Raw genomic sequence first — 14,270 nt, forward strand, 5'->3', positions numbered from 1 at the left:
GCGACCGCCGCCGCCGCCGCCGTGAGTCCCGGCCGCGGATGCCGCCGCTTCCCTGACGCCCAGCTGGGGCCTCGCCGCGCACCGCGGCCCGGGTTCCCCCGACACAGACAGGCCAGCGCGCCCTTCGCCCGTCCGCCCGCCGAGGCCATGTGAGGGGGCCAGCTCCCTTCGCCGCCGCCGCCGCCTCCTCCTCCTCCTCCTCTTCCTCCCCCCGCCCCCTCCCTCCCCTCCCGCCCCCCTCTCGCTGGGCCCTAGAGGAGCCCCCGCTGCTGCCCGCCCTCCCTACGCAACCCCCACGATGGACAGGAACTACGCGACCTCCGGCTTCGCCGACCCGCCGCCGCCGCCCGCACCCCCCGCCGCCCCCGCCAACGCCACCGCACAACCCCCCGCCCCCGCCTGGGCCTACGAACCCCGAGCCGCGGCCGCCGCCTCCAGCAGCAGCTGCAGCAGCGGCAGCAGCCCCAGCCTCAAGGCCAGGTAGGGAGGGTGGGCGGCGGGGTCGTGGTGAGCCAGGAAAGGCCAGGGATGCGTTTGGGGCCTTCGCCCCTGTGCAGCCCCGCCCAGGGGTCCGGGCCGGCTGGGAGCCCTCCGCTCGTCTCCTCGCCATAGCCCTGGCCGGGAGAGACGGCTCATGACTCCTGTGGGGTGGTCTCGGGGTGGGTGGGGGCGCCCAGTGCGGGACTCGCAGCCAGGGCTGGTCGGGGACCGTGGGTAAAAGGGAGGGTTGGGCGGGAGTCGTGGGTCCCCGTCACCTCCCGGGTCCGGGCTCTCACATGGTGAAGTTTGGGTTCGTGGCTGAACTCGGCGATCAGGGAGACTCGGGACTGGTTCCGGGGGTACGAGGGGGGCGCCGAGGGGTTCGGGGCAGTGACATTCCATTGTATTGGAACCGACAATGTGGTCTTGGGGGCCCCGGCGTTGAGTGTGAGGGTGGGGGAGGCGGGAGAGGAAGAGGCGCGGAGCCGCGTCCCTGACATTGGGGGACCCGGGAGGGCTGTGCTGCGGGAGAACCCGGGGGGCGTGGGCCCTAGGAGGGGGCCCGTTGGGGCGCGAACGCTGCGCCGTGGCTGGGTGACATATGTTTGCAGTGGTGGCCAAGATGAAGCTATTTCTCGTATACGCGTTCAAAGTTACTCTTGGGTGTCCTCCTCTTTTAACAACAGCAGGAAGTATGGAATCTCTCTTTGCCTTGGGGTGACTAAAGTTGGGAAGAAATTGGAGGTGAGGGGCGGTCGGTGAAGGCCATAAAGGTTGAAGAACAGAAGCATGCTTCTCCATCTCGGTTTCTGAAGCCCCGGTTCATTATGTAGCGTGGGGTTCAAGAGTTCATCTTTGCTCCAGCATGACCAAGGGAATCTAAAATGTTGACTCTTACTAGATATTTAAGCTCGCGGGAAACGTGTAGTAGTGCCACACTGTGAAACGTGAAACGGTCCATTTGAATGATAACTGGAAGGCGTGGTTTGGTTTGGACCATTCGGGAGCGGGGTGTTTTCAAGACACCTCTGCCGAACAATGAAGAATCTGGTAGGTGCAGCTTCTGATTACAAGGACCAGGGAATCCTGGGTTGCTAATGACTTCATCCTCAGCTACCAACAGGAAGCTTCGTGGTTTTATGATCTCATCAGATTTCTTTATTATTGTCACAACAGAAGTGAACTTTTTTTTTTTTTTACTTTATATATTACAGTATTCTAGGTTATCTTCTTTGTTTTCATAAAAGTTCCACGTTCATGATTTGGAAAATATGTGCGAAGAGTAGCTGGTCTTTGTCTTAGATAGTACCTTGGGGTGATTGTGAGAGAATGAGAAAAAATTTGTTCAAGAAAAGGGAAGTACGCTTTCTTAGAAAATTTTAGGTCCTTTGTTTAAAAGAGATGGGGTTAAAAAAATAATAATGTGATGTGCCAATTTGGAGCTAAATAATTAAATGCTGAGACTTTTCAGAAATAGTCATAACTTTGTATTATATACAGTTAAGACATTTTAAGGAGTTTTATGAAAAATGTATGGCACTTTTCCCTTTTTTTGTTTTTTTGGTGGTAATTTGACTACCATTTTTCAAGTATCTTTCATCAAATACCATAATTTACAAATTAAAATTACTTTCTCTTCAGGGAACAGCAGTGATAGGTATTTGTGCAGCGTATTTTATGTTTTAAATGACAACTGTTTTATTAGGTACATGAAACAAATGCTATCTAGTTATTTCTGTTATTTCTTTTAGCAGAATACTTCTGAGTCAAGAAACTAAAATCTACTTGTCATATTTTCCAAATGTTATTTATCAAAGTAACAAAGAATGACTTCCCAAACACATTTGAAAACAGTAAGTAGATTTATTTGGAACACATAATCTAAAAGGGATTTATTTTCTGTTTATTGGAAATTACTGATTCTTAAATGCTAAGCCCCTCCCCTCTTAAAATTTATTTTGGGGGTGGAGTTAGCTAAATTATAGCATAGAAAATGCAGGCTTTCTCCCTCCCCCATCAACTTGCTTTGTTAACATCTTGTGTTAGGATCAGGCCATCTGTACAGGGCTACACACACTTCTTAATTGTACCTCATTTTATTCCTCAAACTGTGATGTGCTCGCTCATTTCAGTTCTATAAAAAATACTGAATCTGAAATATGCCCTTTAAGTATTCTGTGCTTTCAGGAGCCTATTCATATTTTTGTAACATTTTAAAAAGCTGTTTCATAATTCGTGTATCAGTTGAATATTTTTGTTCCCCCTTTTGGCAGTTTTTCTTGAAGGTGGAAATAAATACTAGTTGTGATGATGTAGTATGGAAACTTATCCATAAGGAGTTAGCCTGTCACCTTGTTTCCAGTAACATATTCAGAAGCTAACAGATGGTAATGACATTCAGTTGTTACTGACATGGGATCTTACATCCTACCTTATGTCTTTACTTGGTCCTGAAATGAAACATTTTCATCAGTTGATAGGAAACAGCATAGTAAACAATTTTTTGGTATAACAGCTCCATAAGATATTAGGTATTTCCATTGTTTTAATAATTGAAAAATAAAGCGCTAATGGGAAAACTCAAGCATTTTATTGATACCTTAAATAGAGTGTACAGAGAGATTTCTGAATGTTTCTAAAATAGTGCTTGGTACGTATATGGGAAGTTCAGAGATAGGACCGGGTCATATATTGATAAATCTTCATTTATTTGGGATCTTCTCAGTTTCAGGGACCAAATGAGCATACCTTTGCCTATCACCATGTGGTTGGAAATACTCTTTGTGGCGCTAGTTTGGATACTATAAATACCTTTCCATGCTTTTGGAAATAAGATGATCATCAGGAAGCTACAGACCTGCGCCTTTTCTCTCCCTGACATTTATATCTTGTACAGAACAGGAAGAGACAGACTGTTTCATCATGGTGATGATAGATGTTGTGTTTAGTCACACCAGAAAGTGACTAAATGGAAATATTTTGTTTTAAAATAGAATTATATTTGTTTTTTGCCTTTTTGACTTGAAACAGCCTTTTTTTTTTGCCACCAATTTTTAGAATTTCCTAATATATAAATTCCTTCTGATTATAGTATGAATGTGCAGTGAGTGTGAGAGGTACCCTTCCGTAAAAGAAAACAATGATTAGCTTCTCTAAAAATGGTCAGCTACTATATTGAGGACTTTTTGAGTAAGTTTTAAATCTAACGTTTCCCTCAAGGCTTTTGTAATGAGACCTGTAAGATCACAATTTATAAGGAGTAGAGACAATCCCAAATTAGTGAAAGGTTATAAACTTCTGTTGTTCAGAAAGTATTTTCCCATAAAAACAATGTTGTAAGTAATAGTAGCTATCATAAACTGACAACTTATTTGTGCTAGCTACTGTTTTAAGTGATAAACACCCACACTAGTTTATTTAATCCTCACAATAGTCTTTTATTTTATTTTATTTTTGTGTGTGTGTTTTTTTTTGTGTGTGTGTGTTTTTTTTTTTTTTTTAACATCTTTATTGAAGTATAATTGCCTTACAATGGTGTGTTAGCTTCCGCTTTACAACAAAGTGAATCAGTTATACATATACAATATGTTCCCATTTCTCTTCCCTCTTGCATCTCCCTCCCTCCCACCCTCCCCATCCCATCCCTCTAGGTGGTCACAAAGCACCGAGCTGATCTCCCTGTGCTATGCGGCTGCTTCCCACTAGTTATCTATTTTACATTTGGTAGTGTATATATGTCCATGACACTCTCTTACCCTGTCACATCTCACCCCACCCCCTCCCCATATCCTCAAGTCCATTCTCTAGTAGGTCTGTGTCTTTATTCCCGTCTTGCCACTAGGTTCTTCATGGCCTTTTTTTTTTTTTTTCCCTTAGATTCCGTATATATGTGTTAGCATACTGTATTTGTTTTTCTCTTTCTGACTTACTTCACTCTGTATGACAGACTCTAACTCCATCCACCTCATTACAAATACCTCCATTTCATTTCTTTTTATGGCTGAGTAATATTCCATTCACAATAGTCTTTTAAGGTAGGTACTATTTTTATGGTAGGTACTATTTTTACCTTCTCTTTTAAGAATTGGAAACGGAGGCATAGTGACATTAATAAACTTAAACCCACATAGCAAGTAAGTAGTGGAGCTGGGATTTAAACCTGGGCATTGTGGATCTAAAGCCTGCACGCTTCATTACTGTACTGCACTGCATCATGGTAAGATAGTCTAATGCTGTAATCTACCTATGTAATGTGTTAATGACCTTTTGTAACTGGCCTGGAAACCTAACCGTCATTAATATCCTTATTTCAGTGTTCTTTATCACCATTGTCCGTTTGTTTTCCTAATTGAAACATGCTTCCTTTCACTTCCATAGCACTGTATATTCTGGTTTTCCTCCCTTCTGGCCCACTGCTTTTTCCTGTTCTTCACTAGTTCTTACTCTTCTAATCTCCACATGTTGTTTCCTTGGGGTTGGGATTGATAGAATTTCTTGTCCATTCTGTGCTTTCTCCTGAGGATATCATATCCATGCCCGTTACTTTAAATACCATCTCTGGAGATGCCCATATATGTGTCTAAAGCGCAGACCTCTTCTGAGCACCTAATCGCATATCCATCTACCTCTTTGAGCTTTTACTTGGGTGTATAGCGAGAATCATTAGTGATGCTCATGCTTTCCCCATCCACCCCACCTCTGCTTGTCTAGTGAATCCTTTCTCAGTAAGTCACACCTCTGTCCACCTAGCTGCTCAGGCCAGAACCTGAGAGTTGTGTGTGCTCAGTCACCAAGCCTAGCTATTTTTTTTTTTAATCTCTTAAATATATCTTGAAATTGTCTACTGTCTGTTTCTACTGCTCCACCCTGATCCAAGCCATTATTTTTCACTTGGATAGCTAAGTAATCTTAAACCTTTTCTTTCCTTCCTTCAATTCATTGTTTTATTTTTTTATTCTTTATTTTTTGATTGAAGTCGAGTTGATTTACAGAGTTGTGGCAATCTCTGCTGTACAGCAAGGTCACTCAGTTCTACATATATATATATTCATATATTCTTTTTTAAAATACAGATTGGATATAGTTCCCTGTGCTTTACAGTAGGACCTTATTGTTTATCCATTCTAAATGTAATATTTTGCATCTACCAACCCCAAATTCCCAGTCCCTCCCTCTTCCTCCCCCCTTCAATTCATTCTCTTCATAGCATTCAGAGTGATTTTTAAAAACACAAATCTGCCAGTTTGATAGTGTTGCTTCTTTGCTTGAAACCTTTCCATTGCTACTCCTACACCTTAAGGTCAAGTTTTTAAAAATCTGGAATGTGCTGTGTATGGCCCTGCATTTACTGGCCAGTCTAAAATTCCTTGAATCATCCTAAATTCCTTTCTACCTTAAAACCCTGATACATGCTGTTACCTCCACCTAACTAATTCTCACCCCTTCCCTACCTCCCAACCTGACTTCTTAAGGTATTTCATGTTAGAAACCTCCTGCCTTCCACCCTCGGCCCCCTGTTATTTTGAGTAATGGTATATGTTTACTGTGCTTCCACAAAATTCTTAGAAATATAACTACATACCTATATGCTATGTATGTAATAGATACCTTCCTCTTTAGAATGGAAGTTCTTTGAAGGACACTATCTGTTTTGCCTGCTGCTGTATACCTGGTACTTACTCTAGTGTCTGGCACATAATAGGTGCTTAATACACACTTATGACATGAAAGCCAGAACTCTGCTTTACTGTGGGAATTGAAAGCCCTTCTTTTCCTTGCTGCAGTCTCTAGTACCATTCCCCATCTTCCCCCGCTACCCTGTAGTAGGGACCAGGATGAAGGGTTTAGGGCATTTGTGATTGTCATTGGTTGGAAGTATGGAGATGTAGGCTGCTGCTTGCTTGCTACCTTTCCTTGCCATGCTCTCTGGGACAATTTGAGTACTAAAATGTGTATAGCAAAACACAGTCCAGGATTTTTCTTTCATTCATTAAACAAATATTTGAGTGTCCGCTATATGCAAGGCACTGTTGCCTTTATCAAGTATTATATTTCTTCAGTGAAAGCTTGAGAAATCAAATGGCAAACATTCATTCACTCATTAGAATGTACTGAGCATCTCTGAGTTTCTGTTACTAAGCTAAGTTCTCCAGGGTACCATAAAGATGAAGGAGACACTGTCCTGCCTCTGAAAGAACTTGTGATCCAATAGATGGAATGTAACCTTTAAAAATTGTGAATCACTATATTATACACCTGTAACATATAGGTATAATATAATATTGTACATCAACTATACTTCAATTAAAAAAACAACAACAGGGGCTTCCCTGGTGGTGCAGTGGTTGAGAGTCTGCCTGCTGGTGCAGGGGACATGGGTTCGAGCCCTGGTCTGGGAAGATCCCACATGCCGCGGAGCAACTAGGCCCGTGAGCCACAACTACTGAGCCTGTGCGTCTGGAGCCTGTGCTCCGCAACAAGAGAGGCCACGATAGTGAGAGGCCCGCGCACCGCGATGAAGAGTGGCCCCTGCACCGCGATGAAGAGTGGCCCCTGCTTGCTGCAACTAGAGAAAGCCCTAGCACAGAAACAAAGACCCAACATAACAATCAATCAATCAATCAATCAATCTTTAAAACAACAACAACAACAACAACAACAAAACTTGTAATCCAGAAGGGTGACAGGATGATATACTTGCTGCCTCTCTACTTGGCTTCTAAATGTTGGAGTGCCCTTCAACAAGCGACACTTGGACCTCCATCCTTTTTCTTCTCTTTCAACTCACCCTCGGTGAGTTGCCATATATATTAAAAGATTTTCAAATTTATATCTCTAGAGTCATATCTAGGTATCCTCCTGTCATCTGCATTTGGATATTGAATAAGTATTTCAAACATAATATGTCCAAAACATGATTATCACCCTAACCCCCCAACCAAGTCCTCCTTTCATCTTCCCTACCTCAGTAAATAATACTACCGTTTACTTTGTAGCTCATGCCTAAGAGTTTGGAGCCATCTATGATTCATTTCTTTCCTCTCATATCCACTCCCTCAGTAAATCCTGTTGGTTTGATCTCCATATATATAATTTCCCACATGGACAATTGCAGTTGCCTCCTTGTTTCTTGCTTTCCTTGTTTCTACTTTAGCCTTTCTAGAGTTTATTAAACATGCAACAGCCAGAGTTAACATTTCAAAATATAAATCAGGTAATGTCATTACCCTCCTTAAAACCTGCTAGTGTTACTCAGAGGAAAATACAAAGTCCTTATCGTGGCCTACAAGGCCTTGGCTAATTCTCCAACCTCATCATTCTGCTCCCACCACCATCCTTTAGCCACATGGGCCTTATTTCTGTTCCTGAAACATGCTAAGATTATTTGTGTCTTAGGAATTTTGCACTAGTTGTTCTTTTTATCTGAACTTCCTTTACAGGTCTTTGCTTTGCTGCTTCTTCTGGACATTTAGATCTTCTCCCACATGTTACCTCCTCAGCAAGGCCTTCTCTGGCTGCCCTATCTAGAGTAACTTCTCGTCACTGTATTACAGCACAGAGTTTTATTTTCTTCATAGCATTATCACTCTCTGAAGTAATTTTATAGATTTATATGTATCATTTATCACTACCCTTTCCCCATACCACTAACCACCACTAGTAGAATGCATGTTCCATGAGAACAGGAAGCTGTCTTGTTCATATCTGTAGAAGGCAGTTTAGAGAAATGGTTGATAGCATAAGCTCTGAAGTCAGAATTTGGGGGGGGTTTATATTTTGACTCCAACACTTGCAGTATGATCTTAAACAAGTTTCTTAATTTCCCTGTGCCTGAAGTTCCCTGTGTGAAAGGAGGAAGCTTTTTTGAAGATTAAATGAGAACACAGAAAAGTGTTTAGAATGGTGTCTAGCATATAGAATAGCATATAGACTATTAGCAGTATTGGGACTTCCCTGGTGGCGCAGTGGTTAAGAATCCACCTGCCAATGCAGGGGACACGGGTTCGAGCCCTGGTCCCGGAAGATCCCACATGCCGCGGAGCAGCTGAGCCCTCATGCCACAACTACTGAGCCTGTGCTCTAGAGCCCACAAGCCACAACTACTGAAGCCTGCGCGCCTAGCACCCGTGCTCTGCAACAAGAGAAGCCACTGCAATGAGAAGCCCGCGCACCGCAATTAAGAGTAGCCCCCGCTCGTTGCAACTAGAGAAAGCCGGCGCGCAGCAATGAAGACCCAATGCAGCCAAAAATTTAAATAAATAAATAAATAAATAAATTTAAAAAAATAGAATATTAGTGATATTGTCAGCACTTAGAACAATGTCTGGCACATTGTAAGTGCCCGTTAAACATTCAGTGAATGAATGAAATAACTATAGTACTAGGCAGAATATTTGTTTGTTTGTTTTTTTAATTTATTTTTATTTTTGGCTGTGTTGGGTCTTAATTTCTGTGCGAGGGCTTTCTCTAGTTACGGCAAGCGGGGGCCACTCTTCATCGCGGTGCGCGGGCCTCTCACTATCGCTGCCTCTCTTGTTGCGGAGCACAGGCTCCAGACGCGCAGGCTCAGTAGTTGTGGCGCACGGGCTTCGTTGCTCCGCGGCATGTGGGATCTTCCCAGACCAGGGCTCGAACCCGTGTCCCCTGCATTGGCAGGCAGATTCTCAACCACTGCGCCACCAGGGAAGCCCTATTTGTTTCTTTTTAAGAAGTATGAAAATGTTTGGGGGCTTCGAAGGAAAAAAATCGAATTCAAGGGGATCAAGGAAGCATTTTTCAGGTGTATTGCATACAAACTGATCTGAATTATTGTTAACGTTGAGTAAATGGAATAAAGTATTCGCAGAAAGAGGGAGCTTCCAACAGCAGGTGTTCCAAAGAGGGAGGAAGTGGAATCTGTTGGACTAGTTAGGGCTGGTGCTTGAACTGGCACAGCATCACTTCTGTCGCAGTCTGCTGGTCAAAGCAGTCTTGGGCCTGGTGAAGAGTTATGGGAGGGAGACTACACAAAGGTGTGTTTCATTGGGGAGGTCACCAGAGTAATATTCTTGCACAGTGTACCAGTACTAGATTTTGGAGGGCTTTTTAAAAAAAATTTATTTAATTTATTTACTTTTGGCTGCATTGAATCTTTGTTGCTGAGCGCAGGCTCTAGTTGCGGTGAGCAGGGGCTACTCTTCGTTGCGGTGCGTAAGCTTCTCATTGGGTAGCTTCTCTTGTTGCAGAGCACAGGCTCTAGGCTCGCCGGCTTCAGTAGTTGTGGCTCGCAGGCTCTAGAGCGCAGGCTCAGTAGTTGCGGCGCACAGGCTTAGTTGCTCCACAGCATGTGGGATCTTCCCAGACCAGGGCTTGAACCCATGTCCCCTGCATTGGCAGGCGGATTCTTAACCACTGCGCCACCAGGGAAGCCCCTGGAGGGCTTTTGATGACAGGACATGGAGTTCAGTCTCTACAGCCTAGTAGGGAGCTTTGAAATTCAGGTTTTTGAGAAGAATGATGATGATGATGACAACGATGATGATATTAGCAAGAAAAGTGTTTTAATAAGATTAATTTGGCAGTCAAGTACAGAATGGATTAAAATTGGCAGAGGTAGAAAACAGGACACCAAATGAGAGGCAATTCATCAGACCAGACAGGAGGGAGGTGGTATCAGGGTTCTCCAGAGAAGCACAACCAATAGGGGATATATAATATAAATATGTCTGCTCTCTGCAGCCTTGAAACCAGGGAAGCCTGTGGTGTAATTCAGTCTTGAGTTCTAAGACTTGAGAACCAGGGGAGCTCATGATGTAAATCCTAGTCCAGGGGTGGGAGAAAATGAGATGAGGTGTCCCAGCTCAAACTGAGAGACAGGCAAAAGAGAACAGATTCCTCCAGCCCCTTCATGGATTGGATGATGCTGGCCCACACTGGGGAGGGCAGTCTATTTTACTGACTTCACTGATTCAAATGCTAACTCATCCAGAAACACTCTCACAGACACACCCAGAAACAGTGGTTAATCTGGGCTTCCCATGGCCAATCAAGGTGACACGTAAAATTAATCATCACAGAGGGGATAGGAGACTGGTGGTATATAGAAAGGAAGGAATGGATGTGAGAGACATTAAAGATCAAATTGCCTGAGATTGTTGACAAGGGTACATGTTAAAAAGTAAGAAAAAGGGAAATATTGTTGACCTTTTTCTGGTGACTGGAGAATGATGCAGTGAAGAAAAATACCTAAAATGTTCATTCATTTTGGTCAACAGATATTCCATGTACCTCTTCTAGGCATTGGGGATTCGATGGTAATTAAGATAGACAACATCTGTTGTTGTGGAGTTTACTTTCTTGCGGGGAGTGGGAGTCAGAAAGTAGACAAACAAGAAAATTTCCTGCTTGAAGAAGTAGCATTTCCCTGAAATGTGAGGAAAGAGCACGTGCAGATGTCCTAAGGCTAAAGCAAGTCTGGTAATTCCCTTCTCTGACACAATCTAACCCTAGATCAGTGGTTGTCAAATTTAAGAGTCCTTCAGAATCACCCAGCAGGCTTGTTGAAACACAGGTTGCTGGGTCTAACTCCAGAGTTTCTGAACTAGTAGGTCTGAGGCAGAGCCCAATAATTTGCATTTCTAACTAGTTCTTAGGTGATGCTAATGCTGTTTGTCATCTTATCAGTCTCTTTTTGCCATTATTATCTCTGCTTAAAAATCATCTCTTCATAAAGGTCTTTCCTTACTGCCAAGTCTAAGTAGCCCCACCAAGTTTTCTTTTATAACACTTGTATATTCTTTGAAATATTTGTCCTCAGCCGACAAGACCAGAAAGGTGAATTTAGGGAGTCTGAATAGACATTTGTATAGAGACAACAGTGGAATCTCAGAGGTTAAGGTTTCTGGGAAGGAAGGGTAGAGGACTGAGACCTGAGCCTTAGCTGTTAGTGATAACTAGCAGATCCTGAATGCCTACCATGTGCCAGGCACTGGTCTAATATTATATGCGTTATCTCATTTAATTCTCACAACTCTGTGAGATGGGTAGTGTTGTTAGCCAGTTCACAGACAAGGAAACTGAAACAGAGAGCTCTTACGTGTTCAAGGTCACTGCTAGTCAGTGGCAGAGGCAGGATTTGCCCATGAAGTGTGACTTCAGAGACTGTTGTTAGTCAAGGTGTCCTGGCTCTCGGGGAAAACTTTTGGCTGTGGGGATTTAGAATGAAGTAGAATTGGCAGATGAAAAAAGTCAAAGTCATTCGTGATGGGAAACTTTTCAGAAGGGTGTTGGGGGGGAAAAAAATGTTGGGTCTCTTGGGTGTTAATGTTTGTGCTGGAAGGTTGTACTTTCTCAGTTACTTTAAAAATTAGAATTATTTTCCCAGAGCATACTTTGACCAAAAGTTTTTGGAGAAAACTTGGGAACATGGGCTTACACCAGTTTGAATGGTTGCCATAAGATATGGGAGTTTTAGAGATGTTTACTGAGCACCTCTCATGTATTAAACACTGCTTTGGGAGCTTGGAATACATCAGCGAACAAAACCAAGATCCCTGCCCTGGTGGAATTTAAACTGGGTATGTGGAGTGAGACAGATGATAAATAATAAACATAACTTTGTGAATTATCTAGTGTGTTGGTAGGTGATATGAGAAAACTCAGGGTTACAAAGAATGGAAGGTGGATGGGGGAGGCAGTGTAGATTTAAATAGCAGGCTAATTGAAATAGTGATATTTGAACAAAGATTTGATGGTGGTAATCTTCAATAAGAGTATTTTTTTTTCCAGTGATTCAAATGAGACTGCAGGTTTTGTTTAAAAACATATTGCCTGCTCTTTTGCTAAACTTGCTTACAAAAAATCTTATTTCTTTGTTAACTGTTTATGCTTTGTTGCTGCTACTGCGGTTTTAAATTTTAGGAACATGCTAGATAACTTGTTACCAGGCTGCTGCCAACACACAGTTTCTGAATTTTCACTTGGGCCAATCTAGCTAGGCCTTTTCCAGCCTGGGCCTTTTTGCAGTCAGTTTTTCTTTTTGATCAGTAGTAAGTATTTGTTAATCATTGTGCCAGCTGTGTTAGAAAATGTGTGAAGATATTATATAATGTGAAGAGGTACATGGGAGGACATGGACCTGGTTTTAGCATATCCACTCATTTTTCTTTCATTTTTTTCTAGAATCATGACCACAGATTCTCCCTTGCCCTCTGTCTCTTTTATCTCTGAGTGAAACATGCCATTTTTCCATTGTTTCTTGAACAGCAGCGGGAATGCTTTTATCTCGGGGTCTTTGAGCTATTTCCTCTACTAGGACCACTCTTCCCTCTGATTATCTACATGGCTTTCTTCCTCACTGCGTTCAGTTCAAAATGTCACATTGTTAGAGAGGCCTCTCCTTAGTACCCCTGCCCCCATCAATACCCTGCTTTATCATTGTGTTGCCTAGTACCCTGCTTTATGTTTCTTCATAGCCCTTATCAGTCCTTGATATTAAATATTTCTTTATTCTTGTTTATTGTCGGTCCCTGTCCATTAACCCTTGGATGTTTCTTAACAATCTAACTTGAGCTGCTTAGTCCTCCCCTCCCACCTTCCCCCTCCCCAATATATGTCACATAATAGTCTTCAATAGATATTGATTTTAATAAAGAATATATTTAATACTAGAGTATATTCTGCTTTGACTTATTATCTAATATTTCAGAGTTTAAATTTGCCCTCCATAAGTTTAAGGTTCTTTAGGGATCCTGACCATGTAGCCTAACCTATGTTGGTAAGCCTGTAGGCATTTATGGGATATAACTAAACATAAAATAAGGAAATTTTCATATGATTTAATGCCATCATTCTCATTACTGTGTGATCACTGATCTTATTTAAATAACTTGAGACCAGATTTGTCTGACACAGTGAAGCTTGGCAAACACAAAAATGTGGATAAGCTAAAGTACTTTTGCTTGGATCTGCTTAAAAAGATGGCTTAACATTTTAAAACATATCTCATATTGAGCAAACTGCAAAAATGAATATTAATCTGGTAAAAACAGCTGATACTATCCCCACTTAAACAGTAAACTATTGAAGTCAGAGTTTGATTTGGCCAGAGCCACAAAAGGTCTAGTGGTATAGTGCCAAAATAAAAGTGAGCCATTTGGAAGGATGGGATTTAAGTAGAACTGTGGCTATACAAAAAACAAAAACTAGAGATGGTCTTTTGCTGTTAGTTAATATCTTTGTATTTTTTCATTTTTAACAAGATCAAGTTTGGGCTGAATATGATCCTCTTTAACTTCCCGTATTTTTAATATGGCATAGAAGATGATGGTTCCAAACTTGCTATTAACAGCTAATGTATTATACCAGCTAATTAACATTTACGTATTGTGCACCTTTTTATGGACATTTTAGCATCCTCCTCCTAAAATATACTTTGGAATGAGTATGTCTGTTATTCACGCTTAACGGACATGTTTATTAAGAAATTTTAAGGTACTTCAGCTTGTAAATTATGGCACTTGAATAACATTTTATGAAATCTTCTTTAACTGTTGTTTCAAAATATATACCTTTTCTCTAATGTTCATTATAATTTCTTCCTCTGCATTAACCTTTGTTGTGGACCAACAACAAATCTAGAACACGAATTAGCCACTTAGAAGTTGATTTTCTCTACTACAAACAACAGCAACATTTTTATTATGGGAAATTTCAAAACAAACACATTTAGAGAGACTGGTATAATGAATCCCTATGTATCCATTAGCCAGCTTCGACAGTTTCAGCACATGGTCAGTCTTGTTTCATATATG

General features: G+C 42.0%; 1 protein-coding gene across 3 annotated transcripts in view; it reads left to right on the plus strand.

Annotated features, from left to right (window-relative positions):
* The first annotated feature begins 9 nt into the window (after window positions 1-9).
* Window positions 10-14,270, plus strand: part of QSER1 (glutamine and serine rich 1) — an 87,276-nt gene continuing 73,015 nt past the window's right edge. For all 3 annotated transcript variants that reach the window (XM_082410405.1, XM_082410406.1, XM_082410407.1), the window contains exon 1: window positions 10-480. In XM_082410405.1, the coding sequence (XP_082266531.1) occupies window positions 299-480 (182 nt within the window). In that variant the 5' untranslated portion in view covers window positions 10-298. The remainder of the gene's footprint in view (window positions 481-14,270) is intronic.

The sequence above is a fragment of the Balaenoptera physalus genome (genome assembly GCF_965194825.1).
Source record: "Balaenoptera physalus genome assembly, chromosome: 10".
Taxonomy (NCBI): domain Eukaryota; kingdom Metazoa; phylum Chordata; class Mammalia; order Artiodactyla; family Balaenopteridae; genus Balaenoptera; species Balaenoptera physalus.